The sequence below is a fragment of the Phyllostomus hastatus genome, unplaced genomic scaffold, assembly GCF_019186645.2.
Source record: "Phyllostomus hastatus isolate PE091 unplaced genomic scaffold, TTU_PhHast_1.1 phas_scaffold_55, whole genome shotgun sequence".
NCBI lineage: Eukaryota > Metazoa > Chordata > Mammalia > Chiroptera > Phyllostomidae > Phyllostomus > Phyllostomus hastatus.
Window position 1 is genome coordinate 11,001,905 of NW_025334035.1, and position 14,841 is coordinate 11,016,745.

At 41.3% G+C, this 14,841-nt stretch overlaps 1 protein-coding gene across 1 annotated transcript in view; it reads right to left on the reverse strand.

The window, feature by feature from the left end:
- Positions 1 to 2,212: 2,212 nt before the first annotated feature.
- Positions 2,213 to 14,841, reverse strand: part of FBXW10B (F-box and WD repeat domain containing 10B) — a 46,296-nt gene continuing 33,667 nt past the window's right edge. Inside the window, exons 11-14 of the mRNA XM_045824434.1 lie at positions 10,641 to 10,799; positions 8,639 to 8,910; positions 7,081 to 7,236; positions 2,213 to 3,070 (exon numbers count right to left, since the gene is read on the reverse strand). Coding sequence (XP_045680390.1) covers positions 2,250 to 3,070; positions 7,081 to 7,236; positions 8,639 to 8,910; positions 10,641 to 10,799 — 1,408 coding nt within the window. The 3' untranslated portion in view covers positions 2,213 to 2,249. The remainder of the gene's footprint in view (positions 3,071 to 7,080; positions 7,237 to 8,638; positions 8,911 to 10,640; positions 10,800 to 14,841) is intronic.

Sequence of the window (14,841 nt, forward strand, 5' to 3'; positions counted from 1 at the left end):
TCACAATTCCTTAACTGAGAGGATTCTTTCTCTTAATATCACTACTTTTACATTGCTATTTGCCAATGCTACTTTAAACTTAATAATTAAAATTTGTTTTTCAATTTGGCAAACAGTTGTATTCCTGCACTTAGAAGTGAAAAGTAGAGTCTGTGAACAGGTTACCTGTACATCTAGACTGCCCATGCCATGTTTTTGGTGGCCCGTCTAAAGTACAGATTGTGGGGTTTTGTCGGGTTGGGATTTTTGTTGTTTTGTTTTGTATTCTATTTGAGTTCATTACCATCTCTAAAGAAAAAAAATAAGACAGTTCTTCCCTATTGTGTTTCTCTCCTGTGTGTCTTTACTAAATTTCATTAAATTCTGACACTGTACCTGGAGATAGCATCAGATCACTCAGTAAGTTAAGGGCCCAATCCTACAAAAGACTCACTCAGGGGTGCTGTCTCTCTCTCTCTCTCTCTCTCTCTCTCTCTCTCTCTCTCTCTCTCTCACACACACACACACACACACACACACACACACATTCCACACATTCAGATCCCAGTCATAAACCCACGTTATCACCTGTGCTTCTGACCAACCAGCTGTGGTTCAGAGGTTCCAAGGACCCCTCCCCAGGTGAGATTAACTTGTAAGAGCAGCTCACAGAACTCAGGAACACATTTGCTTACATTTACTAGTTTGTTAAAGGCTATGATAAAGGACACAGATGGGCAGATAGATGAAGAGGTATTTAGGGTGCGGTCTGAAAGGGCCCTGAGTGCAGGAGTTCCTGTGGAATTGGGGTATGTCAACCTCCTAGAATGGGAATGGGTTCACCAACTTGGAAGCTATCCAAACCCCTTACTGTTAGGATTTTATGGAGCTTCTTCATGCAGACATGTTCAATCATTAACTCCATTTCCAGCCCCTCTTTCCTCTCTAAAGAATGGGAAGGTGGGCTGAAAATGTCAAGCTCCTAATTATCACTTGGTCTTGCTGGTGACCAGATCCCATCCAGGAACCTGCCCAGAGTCACCTCATTAGAACAAAAGTTACTCCTATTGCTCTTATCACTTAGGAATTTATAAGGGGTTAGGGAGCTCTGGGCCAGGAGCCAGGGGCAGAGGCCAATATATATTTTCTATTATCTCACAGCATCCTGTGGCCATGCTGAGCCACTGAGTAGGAGCTATTCCCTTTGGATGGGACTTGAGGTCCCCAATGGGCCATGCCGTTGTGGTAGGATGCCCTCTTCTAAATTACCTGCCTGAACCCTGATACCATCCTGAGGAGGTACAAGTAGAAACCTCAACACATTTTATGTTAGTGACCCCTCTTTGTAAACACGATAAATATGTTTAATTTTCTTTCATAGGAATTAGCCCTAATAAGGAAAGCACACATAATGTTTTCAATTGGAATAGGTCAATGCTGTCAAGGACTTCTATTAGAGTCTTTTTTTTTTTGAGACTTCAATAAAAAGGAGCTATGAGTTTAATATGCCAAATGTAAATATTTGCAAATTGATACACTTGTTGAAAATTCTGAAATCTGTGTGCAAATGTAGGCAGGGTTTTGTCACCCAAATTCTTTTTTTAGATACATAATCCTTTTTTTTCCAAGAAAGTTTTTATTGTTGTTTAAATACAGTTGTCTCCATTTCCCACCACCACTTTCCCCCAACCCATCCACCCCTACCTCCTACCCTCAATCCTACCCCCCTCAACATAATAAAGGCCTATATGAAAAAACCTTCGGGCAACATCACACTCAACAGGCAAAAACTAAAAGCTTTGCCACTAAGATCAGAAACAAGATAAGGGTGTCTGCTTTCACCTCTGCTATTAGATTCTTAACTGAACTCACTGAGCTTCATCAGGCTCCCATGGAAAAATACCAAGGAACTCCAATGTGTTATTCTGATACAATCTCATCAGTTCATTTGTTATAAAAATGATACTACAAAATTGATAGTGATAAGCGGTATTTAATCTCCAACAATCACTTCCCCACCCCCATCCATGAAACTGGGCTTCCATAGTCTCAGTGAATGGTTTTCAGTGGGAATGAAAGTGCTAATCTGTTCAAGCCTTGTTCTGTTTTCCTACTTTGATAATATCAATTCTTTGGCTTATAGGAAGATAATCAAGAGTCCCCACGTTAATTGCCAGGGAATAGTAAAAAAAAACAAAACAAGAAGCTGAACACCAACATCCAGTTGGTTTCCTTTTTATTGCAAGACATTGTAATTTCCCATGGGTGGTTCAGATAAATACATTTGGACCAAGTTCAGGGGCTGCTGTTTTCCCTTGCTTCATGTAATTATCTATAGGCAGGCCTTTGATCTTCCTGATCCAAGCAGCTTTGCTGGCTTTTTCTGGATTGACCACTCCAGTGGGCTTTCTGGACTGATATTCTTTCATCTTCGCTTCCTCATACTTTTTCTCCTCCCTCACGGTCAACAGCATGAATTCAGTGTTCACTCTAAAAGGATTGAGGGCCGTGTAGAAATGAGGCCGTTCTTTCTTGACAGAGTGGGCTGTTGTGCTTACTGGTGGAGGCAGCATGCGGTTTGGCTTAATGACCTGCAGGCTGGTTAAGGGACCAACACTATGCACTGTCCTGTCAGTTGAACTGGTTGCTCGGTCTTCACCTCTTAAGCTGCCAGCAAGCCTGGTGTGGATAATCATGGGCTGGGGTATGGTAGACTGGACTCGGGGACTGTGCAAAGACTTCTTCAGGTTAGGCTGCATTTTCTGGATTTCAAGGGGAATACTGGTTTGTTTCACGTCTATGGGAGGGTGGCTGGCTCTCAACCTATAAACTTCATGTTGGACTGATTTTCCCTTGAAACTAAGGACCTTCCTTGGGTGCGAAATTGAAGGTACCCAGGTATCAATGACTTGGGTCTGAGGCCTACGGGGATAGGCAAACTCCCCTGAATTATGGGCTTGCTGGAGGGCATTAATGGTCAGGAGGAACCCATCTGGCAACATAGAGATTTGCCAGGACTTTTTATGTAAGTGACTGGTCAGGTCTCCAGGAGTTTCCAGTTGTTCTTGTTTTGGTACTTTCTCTACATCGTCTGGTTTAAAAAAAAAAATAGAAAACCAATCAGTGTACCATCAAAACATTAAGTACTATCCATGAAAATTAAATTAATTGTAACACCTAGGCAAACTGAGATCTTTGTTGCTTGATGGATATGCCATCATGTGTGCAAAAATCCTCTATGATACCAGCAAGTACAACATATTCAATACAACTCTTTAACAAATACACTAGTGTGCAAATGTGTGTTAAGCTCTAGATGTACATATTTTGGAGAGAACATATGCGATCTCAGTGCTCCATATTTTTGAAACTTTATACCTCTTTTATGATTCACACAAAACAGGCCTTATAAATGTATAGTGATATACCTCTGTTTTTAAAGAAAATCACAAAATTTTATTCCAAATGATCTTTGGACATTTTCCCAATTCAAAACTGCCTTAAAAATGTCATCCCTGAGAAATGCTAAATATGACACCATGACCTGAGGCAGTTCCTGAACATTTCCCAAATGTTTGAACAATATGAGTGGGTCCAAAAGCTGCTGACAAGGACCAGAGATTCATTTGTTCATACTACATCATGCTCAAGACCTCCAAGCTGCCTCAGACCTTGGCTTTACAAGGATGTCTTCCCAAGTGAGTCAATCTATTATATCAAACCTATTATATCTCATTTGGTCACTTCAATCCCTACAATACTTCACGGATACATTGAAAGTGTTATCCCGGACTTCCGGCAAGATGGAGGCACAGGTGGATGCACTGTACCTCCACGCACAACCAAGATTAGAACAACAACAATTTAGAGGCAGAATAACACCCAGAACTGATAGAGAATTTATCTGAATGGAAGTCGGACAGCCAAGAAATGGAAGTAGACCCAGTCATCCAGACCGGTAGAAGGGGCGGAGAGGAGCAGCGGGGCGCAGGGCACGTGGAGAACAGGGAGAACTGGATTCATAAGGCAACCAGGAGCGTGTAAGGCATCTGGGGCACACAAGATTGCAACTGGTGGACCCTGAGTGCGCAAGTGGCAGCTGGCAGACCCAGTGAGGTGGCAATTATGGACCAGGGCAGAGTACGCAACCCAGGATCCCAGAAAAGGGACTGAGGTCCACAGAGAACAGAGCTACCGCCATTGTGCCCCCGCCCCCACATACAACGTCACAATCTAGCAACTGGGGTGCCCAGCCCCGGTGAACACTAAGGCTCCACCCCTTACTGTAACAGGAGCAACCAGACTAAAAAAAAAAAAAAAGAGAGAGAGAGAGACATGTCTCAAACAGAAAAACAGATCAATGCCCCAGGACTCACCCTTTTCAGCAACCAAGAGATAGCCAATCTATCAGATGCACAGTTCAAAACACTGGTGATCAGGAAGCTCACAGAATTGGTTGATTTTGGATGCAAATTAGATGAAAAAATGCAGGTTACCATAAAAGAGATGAAGGAAGATGCATAGGGAACCAATAGTGATAGGAAGGAAACTGGGACTCAAAACAATAGAGTGGACCAGAAGGAAGAAAGAAACAACCAAACAGGAAAGAATGAAGAAATAATAATTCAAAAAAAATGAGGAGAAGCTTAGGAACCTCCAGGACATCTTTAAATGTTCCAACATCCGAATTATAGGGGTACCAGAAGGAGAAGAGGAAGAGTTAGAAATTGAAAACTTATTTGAACAAATAATAAAGGAGAACTTCCCCATTCTGGCAAAGGAAATAGACTGCCAGGAAGTCCAGAAAGCTCAGAGAGTCCCAAAGAAGTTGGACCCAAGAAGGAACACACCAAGGCACATCATAATTACATTAGCCAAGGTAAAAATGAAGGAGAGAATCCTAGAAGCAGCAAGAGATAAGGAGACAGTACCCTACAAAGGAGTACCCATCAGACTGTCAAGCTGATTTCTCAAAAGAGACCTTACAGGCAAGAAGGGGCTGCAAAGAAGGATTCCAAGTCATGAAAGGCAAGGACCTACATACATCCAAGATTGTTCTATCCAGCAAAGCTTTCATTTAGAATGGAAGGGCAGATAAAGTGCTTCTCGGATAAGGTCAAGTTAAAGGAGTTCATCATCACCAAGCCCTTACTTTATCAAATGTTAAAGGGACTTATCTAAGAAAAGAAGATAAAGAAAAAACATGTATAGTAAAAGGACAGCAAACTCACAATTATTAACAACCACACCTAAAGCAAAACCAAAAGAAACTAAGCAAACAACTAGAACAGGAACAGAACCACTGAAAGGGAGATCACATGGAGGGTTAGCAACAGGGGAGTGGGAGGAGGAGAGAGGGGGAAAAGGTACAGAGAATAAGCAGCATAGAATGTAGGTTGAAAATAGATAGGGGGAGGGTAAGAACAGTATGGGAAATGTAGAAGCTAAAGAACTTATAAGTATGACACATGGACATGAACTAAAGGGGGGAATGTGGGTGGGAGAGGGTGTACAGGGTGGAGGGGAGTGAAGGGAGGAAATGGGACAACTGGAATAGCATAATCAATAAAATATATTTAAAAAGGAGAAAGTGTTATCCCCATTTTACAAAAGGAACAACTGAGTCATGAAAAGTAGAAGTCATTTTTCTAGCCAAACCTAAAAAGTAAAAGTCTGTACCCCAAGTTATACCAATCTATAACTAGCAAATAAAATGCAGCTGTGTGTTAAGCATATAATTTTCCCTGATCAAATAGTTTTATCTCAAGATGTTTCTGTATGAACATACTAGGATGGGATAAAATTTCAAACTTCTCCCTGACTTTTACTTTGTGAATTAAATAATATTTTATTAAAACAAATAAAACTAAATAAAATTAAGATGTCAAATCTTCCCCCCACCCCTTTCAAACCCAGGAAAAACTGCTCCACACATGTGTGTACATGTGTGACAAGACACACAGTTCTTTCTCCTTTTATGGAAAGGAATTGTGATGACTCATTGTTCATTAACTTGTCTTTTTTTGGACAATGTATTGTGGATCCCTTTCCAAGCCAATACATGTCGGTCCTCATGATAATAATTTTAGCTGTTGTATAATATGGCATAATGTGGATTTTTTCAGTATTTACTTAGTCATTGCCACCAATGGACATTTAGCTTGTTAGTGATCATCCTTAAAGAAATGCGAATACCATTTTTACTTATCAAACAAACAGGTACAAAACAATGGATAGCACCCAGCACTGGCGTGGATGCCATGGTAGCTCTCATTCATTCTTGGTAATTGATGATGGTAAATTGATCCATCATTTTCAAAGGACAACCACGGCAGTGTCTTTCCAGTTTTTAAATAAAATCATCCTTTGGCTCAGCAATGCCACCCTAAGATTTTACACTACAGGTATGCCTACACAGGACACAGACATAGGTACATACAAAGATGCTCACTGTTAGTAGAGCCCTCCTAAAATGTAATTGTTTCATCCTCACCTTGAAACTAGTCTCTGCAGGCAGTTTGTTCAAAGAAACACTATTATACTAACCAAAACTATTTGAAAGGCATTTTAAATCTTTACCAAAGTTTCTCAAAAATAACAAAGGGACATCCTATTTGTGATGTCCAGTAACTCTTCTTAAAAGCCCCTTCCCCATCTCTCTCTTATTTCTGTATCTCACATACATAGCACCTATCCCCAATCTATCTCCTTCCTCATGAAATCCCCTAAAATGCCCTCTGAAATCAGCTGCAACTGCCTCTTCTTTCTTCTGTGCTCCCTCCTTCAGGCCGATGACACACTATCCAAGAAGCAAGGAGCCTGCATGGCAGGGAAAGGTGGCAGGCTGTGAGCCCAAAATTGGAAATTTGGCTCTTACAAAGGTGCTCACTATGTGGCCTCAAGTCACTAAAGAGACAATTAAGTAAAATCAATCACTCTTAGGGAAAACCTGGGCATTTTATCCATTCAAAATTCTCAAAGATAAGCAAAGCATCGATCTGCTAAAAAACTACACTGAACAAAGTGAGCAATAGAGAAGGGAGGGGTGGAAGGGAGAGAGTGAAATTTGGATTTTGCCACTGTTTCAGAGTAAAGCATCACCGTTCATCTTATCTCCTTTGAGGGATTTTGCTTCCAAACTCTCCTGCCCATCATCCAAGCCATTTACTTCCTTAGAAACAGGACTCGCTCCCTTCTTGATGTCTCTTCGAGGTGATGTTGGCTTTCCTTGACTGTGAAGTGCTTCTGTGGACACTGCTAAATAAAGATTGAAGTGGAAACCATAGCAATTATACATAATCCAGTTAGGTGTGAAGAGTGGGAGCATAGTTGATCATTTGATTAGTTTTCACCCAAACCAACATTTATTGCTTGTCATATGAAACCTGGAGCCTAAGAATTTGATCACCTGACTTCCCTCCCACCCACTTTTCCTACTGAGCATTAAGCTGTAAGCATTATCTAAAACTCTAAACTCTCTCCTAGCTGACCACTTGTAGTGTAATATGCTGGGACGTGATCTATTGACCTGTGGGCCCAATTTCACATGCCAAATACAGGGCAGATAAAAGAAAGGAGTCTGCCTACTCAAGCCTCCCTCAATTTATTCTTCGGATGTCTTACAAATGGTGTGAGCCATGCTGCTCCACCCACACCTATGCACACCCCCCCCCCACAGGTACCTACTTTATAACTACTATTTTCCAGGTATGCATATTATCAATCCGTGTTCTAGAGATAACACACTCTGCATTGAACACTTTTCTGCAGTATAATAATATGTCATCTATCCTGAAAAATAATTATGTACTATATGTTTGGCTTGGGGGTGTGGGGAGAGAATGTTGTTTGTTTGTTTTTTGTTTTAATGGCAAGTACTAAGGGCTAATGTTAGCTACTGTACAAAGATTCCAATAAGTCTGAAAACTCAGGCCTTGAAAATCAGGGAGTTCCCTTGAGCTGGCTAACAGATTGGCAAATCAAAGAGAATTGCTCCCAACTTCCTTAAATGTACGGAATTTATACCATCAAAAAATCACTGGCCAAAATATCTCACAAAGAAACTAGGTCTGGAAGCCAATCATCTGCCCCACTGGCTACCACTGAGGGTGTAACAGGGTGCAGCCAAGAGGGGAGCCCCAAACAGGGATTTGTAATAGAATCCAGAAGAGCTTGGAGATAATTGGCTCCACACCAGAGGGCCACACCTGCCCAGAATGCTGGCAGCTGTGGCCAATTGTGGGAGGAGCCGGAAAGGGGGCTGCAGAGGAAGATTGGCGCTGGGATTTAAATGGAGGCACAGCAGCCACTGGACATCTCTCTTTTTGGGACCACGCTTCTGTTTAGGACCAAGGCTTTGGTGTCTTGGTTGGGACCATGAGGCTTTGGAAGTGCTCCCTTTTGCCACATAGAGGGTGCCAGGAGGATATGTGAGGAACCTTAGTTTGTATTATTTCAAATAAATAATAAATTCCTTTCCTTTTCACTGACCTCTGGTATTAAGAGACATCTTTCCTCAGGCAGTGGGCAAAACAAACCCAGTAGGTGGGGATGAACCTCCAGAGAAAAAAGGAGGGTCTTTTATCTCATTCAGCTCCCCCCACCCCCACCACCCCCACTCTGTTCTGTAGCAAGGGGACCCAGGAGTCAGTTCTCTTACCTGTTGGTAACTTGACTGTCCTCAGCTGAATGCGAGACCTGTGAGGTTTACTTAGCAGGGACTCCTGGGCCACCACCTGTTTACTGGATGTGGAGCCCTTCAGGCTGTACGCCTGAGTGCTAGCCTTGGAGAGGACTTCTGTGAGGCTGTTTTCTTCCTTGTCCTCCTCTCTGTCCTTGTTCTTCTTTTGTTTGGTCCGTTCCTGGGAGTACTGCCACTTTATATTCTCAAACTGGAACATGAGAATATTGCTCTCCGTGTTGACCAACATCCTGGAACCACAAGATTGCCCACAATAGGAGCCTGGAGGCCGCCACTGCCTGCCCCCACCCCCACCCCAATCTGCACACCAGCTACTCTCCTGTGCAGCCCTCAGGCCTAGGGAAAATGCCCCGGGAAATGACCATACCAATAGGGTGTGCAGGCTGTTGAAGGGTCACAACAGGCCACAGAGCAGGGCTCATGGGCTCTGTAGTTGTTTTGTTGTTGTTGTTGTTGTTGTTATTATTGTTGTTGTTAATTAAAGTGAGCAGGGCACATATGATCTGATTACTTTGCTTTTGGAGTTCAAATATTTTTAAAAGAATTTCCAGCCTTGGAGTGAGTGCCAAGTACCTAGGATGCCCAAGGTAGAGGCTTAGGTTCTCCACCCCCAGATGACTTTAAATTCACTCTTTTTTAAAGCACAGCATCCAAATGCCATGTTTCTAGTGCTATGCTGGGGAAGTGGAAAATTTTATTGGGGAGAGTTCCCTCCCTTCAGGACCCCCTAGCCCATCCCCTGCACTCCAGGGACTCTGTGCTTGCTCTACATTTAGACAGAACATTTCTTCTTTATAAAGCAGGATGACTTCCATCTCCCTAGTCCCCATTTCAATGACCTGGTAAGAAAGGAGTTCCAAGCCTAGGCGCCCCAGGAACCACCTCACACCTCAGCATTGGTTTCTGTTGTTCTCAGCGTCCATAGATCAAGTTGCTTTCCCCGCTCAGGGCCTGTAGGCTTCCTGCCACCAGAGACAAGAAACAGAAACACCTACGCGGTGCTCTCGGCTGCAGGAGACTGTGATTTCAAGACCTTAACTGTCTGTATTAACTCTCTAAAACAGTGACTTGATTTGATTGAAAACACTGGAATAAAACTTGGGGAATCATTCTAATTAGAAGTCTCTTTCAGATTTATTTTAATTCAAGCCAAAAAGAAATAGTCTGTCTTCAAATGTCCTGAATGAGAACAAGTCAGAGGTGATTTTTTTAACATTATTGCCTCATGACTGAGAAGTGTTTATTTATTGGGACTTATTACTAGCCCTGTCCTTTTAAGATGAGAAATAGTATTCATAGTGTTTCATTAAAGAGAAGGCAACATGATTCATGGAGATTAACTGATTTCTGAAGTAAGCCTCTGGTAGAATTTAAAGTTAATTCTATTTGGGAATTTTCACATAATATCACCCTAAATGTGGCATATAACAAACACAGTTCTACATACAGTTAGTTTAGTCATGGTTCTGGTTTCTGTAAACTCATCTGCTCAGCACTGTCCCACTGTACACTGGACCTCCTGCCACCACCCCCACCCCCCACTGCCCCAGCCTCCATACATGTCCACATCAGCAGTGAGGTGTCAAAGGTTGCTCTCCTGGAGCTCTCCGGCAGCAGAATGCACACTCAGGGAGCAGTCGGGCAGGGGGCGGAGGGTGGGAGGTGCTGCAGTTGGCAGACTGCAGGCCCCCCCAGCAGAGCCATATTGCACTCACTGTGTGATTTGCCCAGATATCCAGAACAAATTAAGAGTGATGTGCACCCTGGTTGCTAATCTAGTGCAAAGCCCGCTTAGTCTCCCATGAGACTATTACTCTCCTCCAGCCAAAATTGGAGGAAAGCCCAATTTAACCTACTCTCTCCCACTGCCAGAAAATATGAGGCTGGTATCCCAGAGGAGAAGAAAAAGATCATCCAAATAGAATTGTTCACCACTCCGACTTCCACACCTGCCACCCACCTGTTGCCCTGAATAAAGAAGGACAGCACAGGGTCACCTCTGCCGTTGGCTTTCATCACTTTCAGACAGTTCCCGTTTAAGAAATTGTAGATGCGAATCTTGCCATCTGCACAGGCGCTGATGACCCGGAGGAAGAGAAGGGCCACGTGCAGCACCTCCCTGGAAGGGAGCAGAGCCATAGGCAGTAAACTGCTTGGGTTTGTTGTTGTGGGATTTTTTGTTCGTTTTTGTTTTTATTTTTTGTAGTCCAGGGTACTTTGTGTATGGTTGGGAGGCAGTGGTTTTAATCACTTTAGTCCCTGAAGTGACATTGACCACCATTTTAGAATTCTGTATGTAAACTAGTAACCCTCAAGACAGGGCTGTACTCCCTCCTCCCATTCTACAGTTCTTCCTGCAATTTGATCACAGTTCCAAAAGTAGCCAAGGCCAAGGCCAAGGCCAAGGCCAAGTACACTTGTGTGAAGTCTGTTCTATAGATCATCCTGCTTTTTTATTTGATTCCTAGTTATTAACTTCTACAAAAGTCATTCTGAAAATTATTTAATGTTTTGATTCCCTTTCAAATAGTACTATTAGATAAAGAAAGAAAACAAACAAGTAAAAATGATCATCTTTATATGAAGCAAAACCTGGTATTTGAGCAGTTTCTTCTGGTTCTTAAATTGGTGGCTTTTGTTCTTTCAGTTAAACATCCTGAAGGAAAACTGTACCCAGGCAGGGTATATGAGTTCCCTTCTGTGACAACCAGCAAGAAAAGGGAAAGAAGCAGAAGACTTAGATGCCTCCAACAAAATGCTCCTCACAACAGATGGGTCCCAGTCGGACCCCAGATATGTGGAGTATTCAATTCTGAGAGGTGCACTTAGCCCATTTCTACTGATGATGCTGAAAAGTTGAGTCAGATGCCACCAGTTTATTTGATTGATTTTATATACAAAGCAAGTCCACCCACCCCTGCCATCTCTACTCATCTAAGTCCATCCATGGCCTGGCCCATAGGACCAGTTCTTATCTCCATCTCCCCCTCACCACTCGCATGCACACACACACAAAAACTTTAAGTACACTGATAGATTCTTTAGGGTACAACCTAGGTCACGTTCATCTTTGCATGCCCAGCACAGGGCCTAGCCCATAGCAGGCCCTCAATAAATCTTTGTTGAAAAGTGAGTGTCAGCTCATGTTTCAGAATATGATCATTGCTACAATGTGTTGAAAAAAATAACATCCATTTCATACCATTTGGTGCAAGCCTTGATCAGATCTAATGGCCAGATTAAGACTTTTCAAGGCCCCTACCATTGGCAAAACAGAAATAACAAAGAACTTGAAAGGCAGGAGCATATTTAGCCTATTCAAAGAACAGCAAAGAGGCCAATGTGGCTTGAATCCCTCCTCATGTGATAGGTAGGCGATAGACAGAATAAATTAAATATAAGAAAGTCCAACAAAGTTCTAGGTTTTTCCCAAGATGGAAATACAGTAACTTTATTCGTGCCTTTATTGATTCCTGTAGGGGGAACAGCACTAGGAAAGGTGCCTTGTGGTAGAAGGGTTTGCCTCTTTCTATACCTCCTTTGATCTTGTTGAGCTGGGCCTGCATTTCTCATGCCAGGTTCCTGTGACATTTGGTAGTGCAGCCTATGCCATTATAGCCTACTGATATAAAGCATAGGCTTTGGGATCAGAAACCTGGGATCAAAACCTCATTCTACCACTAACTGGTGGTATAACCTTGAGAAAGTGACTTCTCAGTCTCCAGTTTTTCTCTTCTGCGAAGAGTGGACAGTGATTTCTGCCTCAGAGAACTATTGTTGGGATTAAACTAGTGAAAGTATTTCAAAAACAGCTCAGTACCCGACTTAATTGTGGTTACTATGATCCTAGCATAGACCAGTCTCCTTTCAGGTTTTATCTCTGTTCTAGAAATAGGTCATTTGTCTCCTCCCTTGTTCCTTGTTTATCAAAAGACACTACAAAGAGTGATGTCAATGAAAAGGGAGGAGGCAAGAACTCAAAAAAATCTGCCCTTCCATTAGAGCAGTGAAAAAATGGCAAAAAACCCTGTCTGAATCAAATATTTAGGAACTCTGGAAAATAATCAAAGGCTTACAACAAGCCAGGGAGCATTTAGACAAGAAAGATGGCTTAGACTCAGTATGGACCCTAGTCCTGTTCCTAACTCCCCAGTCCAGGGGTAGCCATGAAAATAGCCCACATTCCTGGTATTGGAGGAAATAGAACTAACCTCATCCATTATGAATTATTTGACCTGCCTAACGGTTTCCTGAAAACTAACAAAAACATTTTTTTTATTTTACCTTACTAGGAACTCACCCAGTACTAAAGCTGCTGCCTGAGGGAACTTACTGAAAACATTTTAGGCTAATATTTTTATCACTGCTGCTTAAGGCAATATATATCTTTTGGGGCAAACAATTGACTAACCAAAAAGCTTGGGAGAAAAATCTGGGGAATAAAATGTCCATAGGGCTATAAAAAGCTAATGCCTATTCCTGGGGCTTTGAACATGCCTGGGAAAGACCTGAAAAAGCCCTAAGCTCTCACTATTGGCTGACTGTGATGTTCTACACAAACAGGAAGTAAGAGCTAAGGAAGAGTTTTAACCAGACTGGCTGAGCATTGAAGGCTTCCATCAATAGCACAGAGCACCTTGGCAAAGAATTGGAGATATTTTATTTCCAGGTGTTCAAGTAAATTTCTTTCCAGTCACTATTATACCACCAAGGCAATAAAATGGAGGCTGCAGTGACCAAACAAGATGAAGAATGTAGACATACCAAACAAATAAAAACCACAACAATCAACAACAAAAACAAACCCTAGAGATAGGGAATTTGATTTCTAGAGTTTTCATATTAAAATAATCAAACTGGAAGAAGAGGGAATACTCCCTAATTCATATTATGAGGCCAACATTACCCTAATACCAAAACCAGGTGAGGAGAACACGGGCCAATCTCTCTAATTAACATATTAGAAAATAACAATTTAAGATCAAAGAATGCCACAATAGAAGAGTTGAGGAACCAAAAATACATAAGACTATAGAAAACAAATTGCAAAATGATAAAATAAGTTATTCTTTACATTAAATGTAAGTGAATTAAACTCTTCAAATAAAAGACAGATTGGAAGAAAAGATTCAAAACAACATGACTCAACTATATGCTGTCTACAAAAGACTCATTTTAGAATCAAAACCACAAAAAAAGTTAAAAGAATGGAAAAAGATACTCCATACCAAATAAGAGCTAAAGTGGCTATACTCACATCACACAAAATAGACTTGCAGACAAAATTGTCAATAGAGACTAAAAAGGACATTATACAGTGACAAGGACATATATAAAGGACTTATATAATGGGTAAATTCACCAAAAAGATATAACAATTACAAATGTATATTTAACTCACTCCAGTACCCCCAAAATACATGAGGCAAAACACCTAACTAAAGGGAGAAATAGAAAACTCAGCAATCATAGATGAAGACTTTAATGCCACACTTTAAGTAATGGATAGATCAACTAGACAGAAGATAAGCAAGGAAACAGAAGATGTGAAAAACATTAGTAACCAACCAGACCTAAGAGATATATACAAAACATTCCACCAAATACCAAGAGAATACAAATTACTCTCAAGAGCACAAGGAACAGTCTCCAGGATAGGGCTTATGCTAGGCCATTCAAAAAGTCTCAATAAATTTTGAAAGATTAAAATCATACAAAGTTCTCCAACTACAATAAGTCAACTTAAAAAAGAATAACAGAAAAAATATGGAAAATTTTCTCATAACAAAATTTATAGCAGTAGATGCCTACATTTCTTCAACCAGTAACTTAAGCTTTCACCTTAAAAAACTAGAAAAAGAAGGTTTTTCTTTTTCTAAACTAAACTCAAACCAAAGAGAAGGAAGGAAAATAAAGCTTGGGACAGAAATCAATGGATTTGAGATTTGAAAAACAAAAGGGAAAAATTAATGTAACCAAAAGCTGGTTCTTTGAACAAGCCTTAAGCTAGATAATTGACAATTATTTACTTAGACTGACCAAGAAAATAAGAGGGAAATCGAAATGACTAAAATTAGAAGTGAAATAGGGCATCACTAATGACTGTTGGAAATGTTCTCTAATTAGTGGCGATGGTTGTACAACATTATGAGTATACTAAA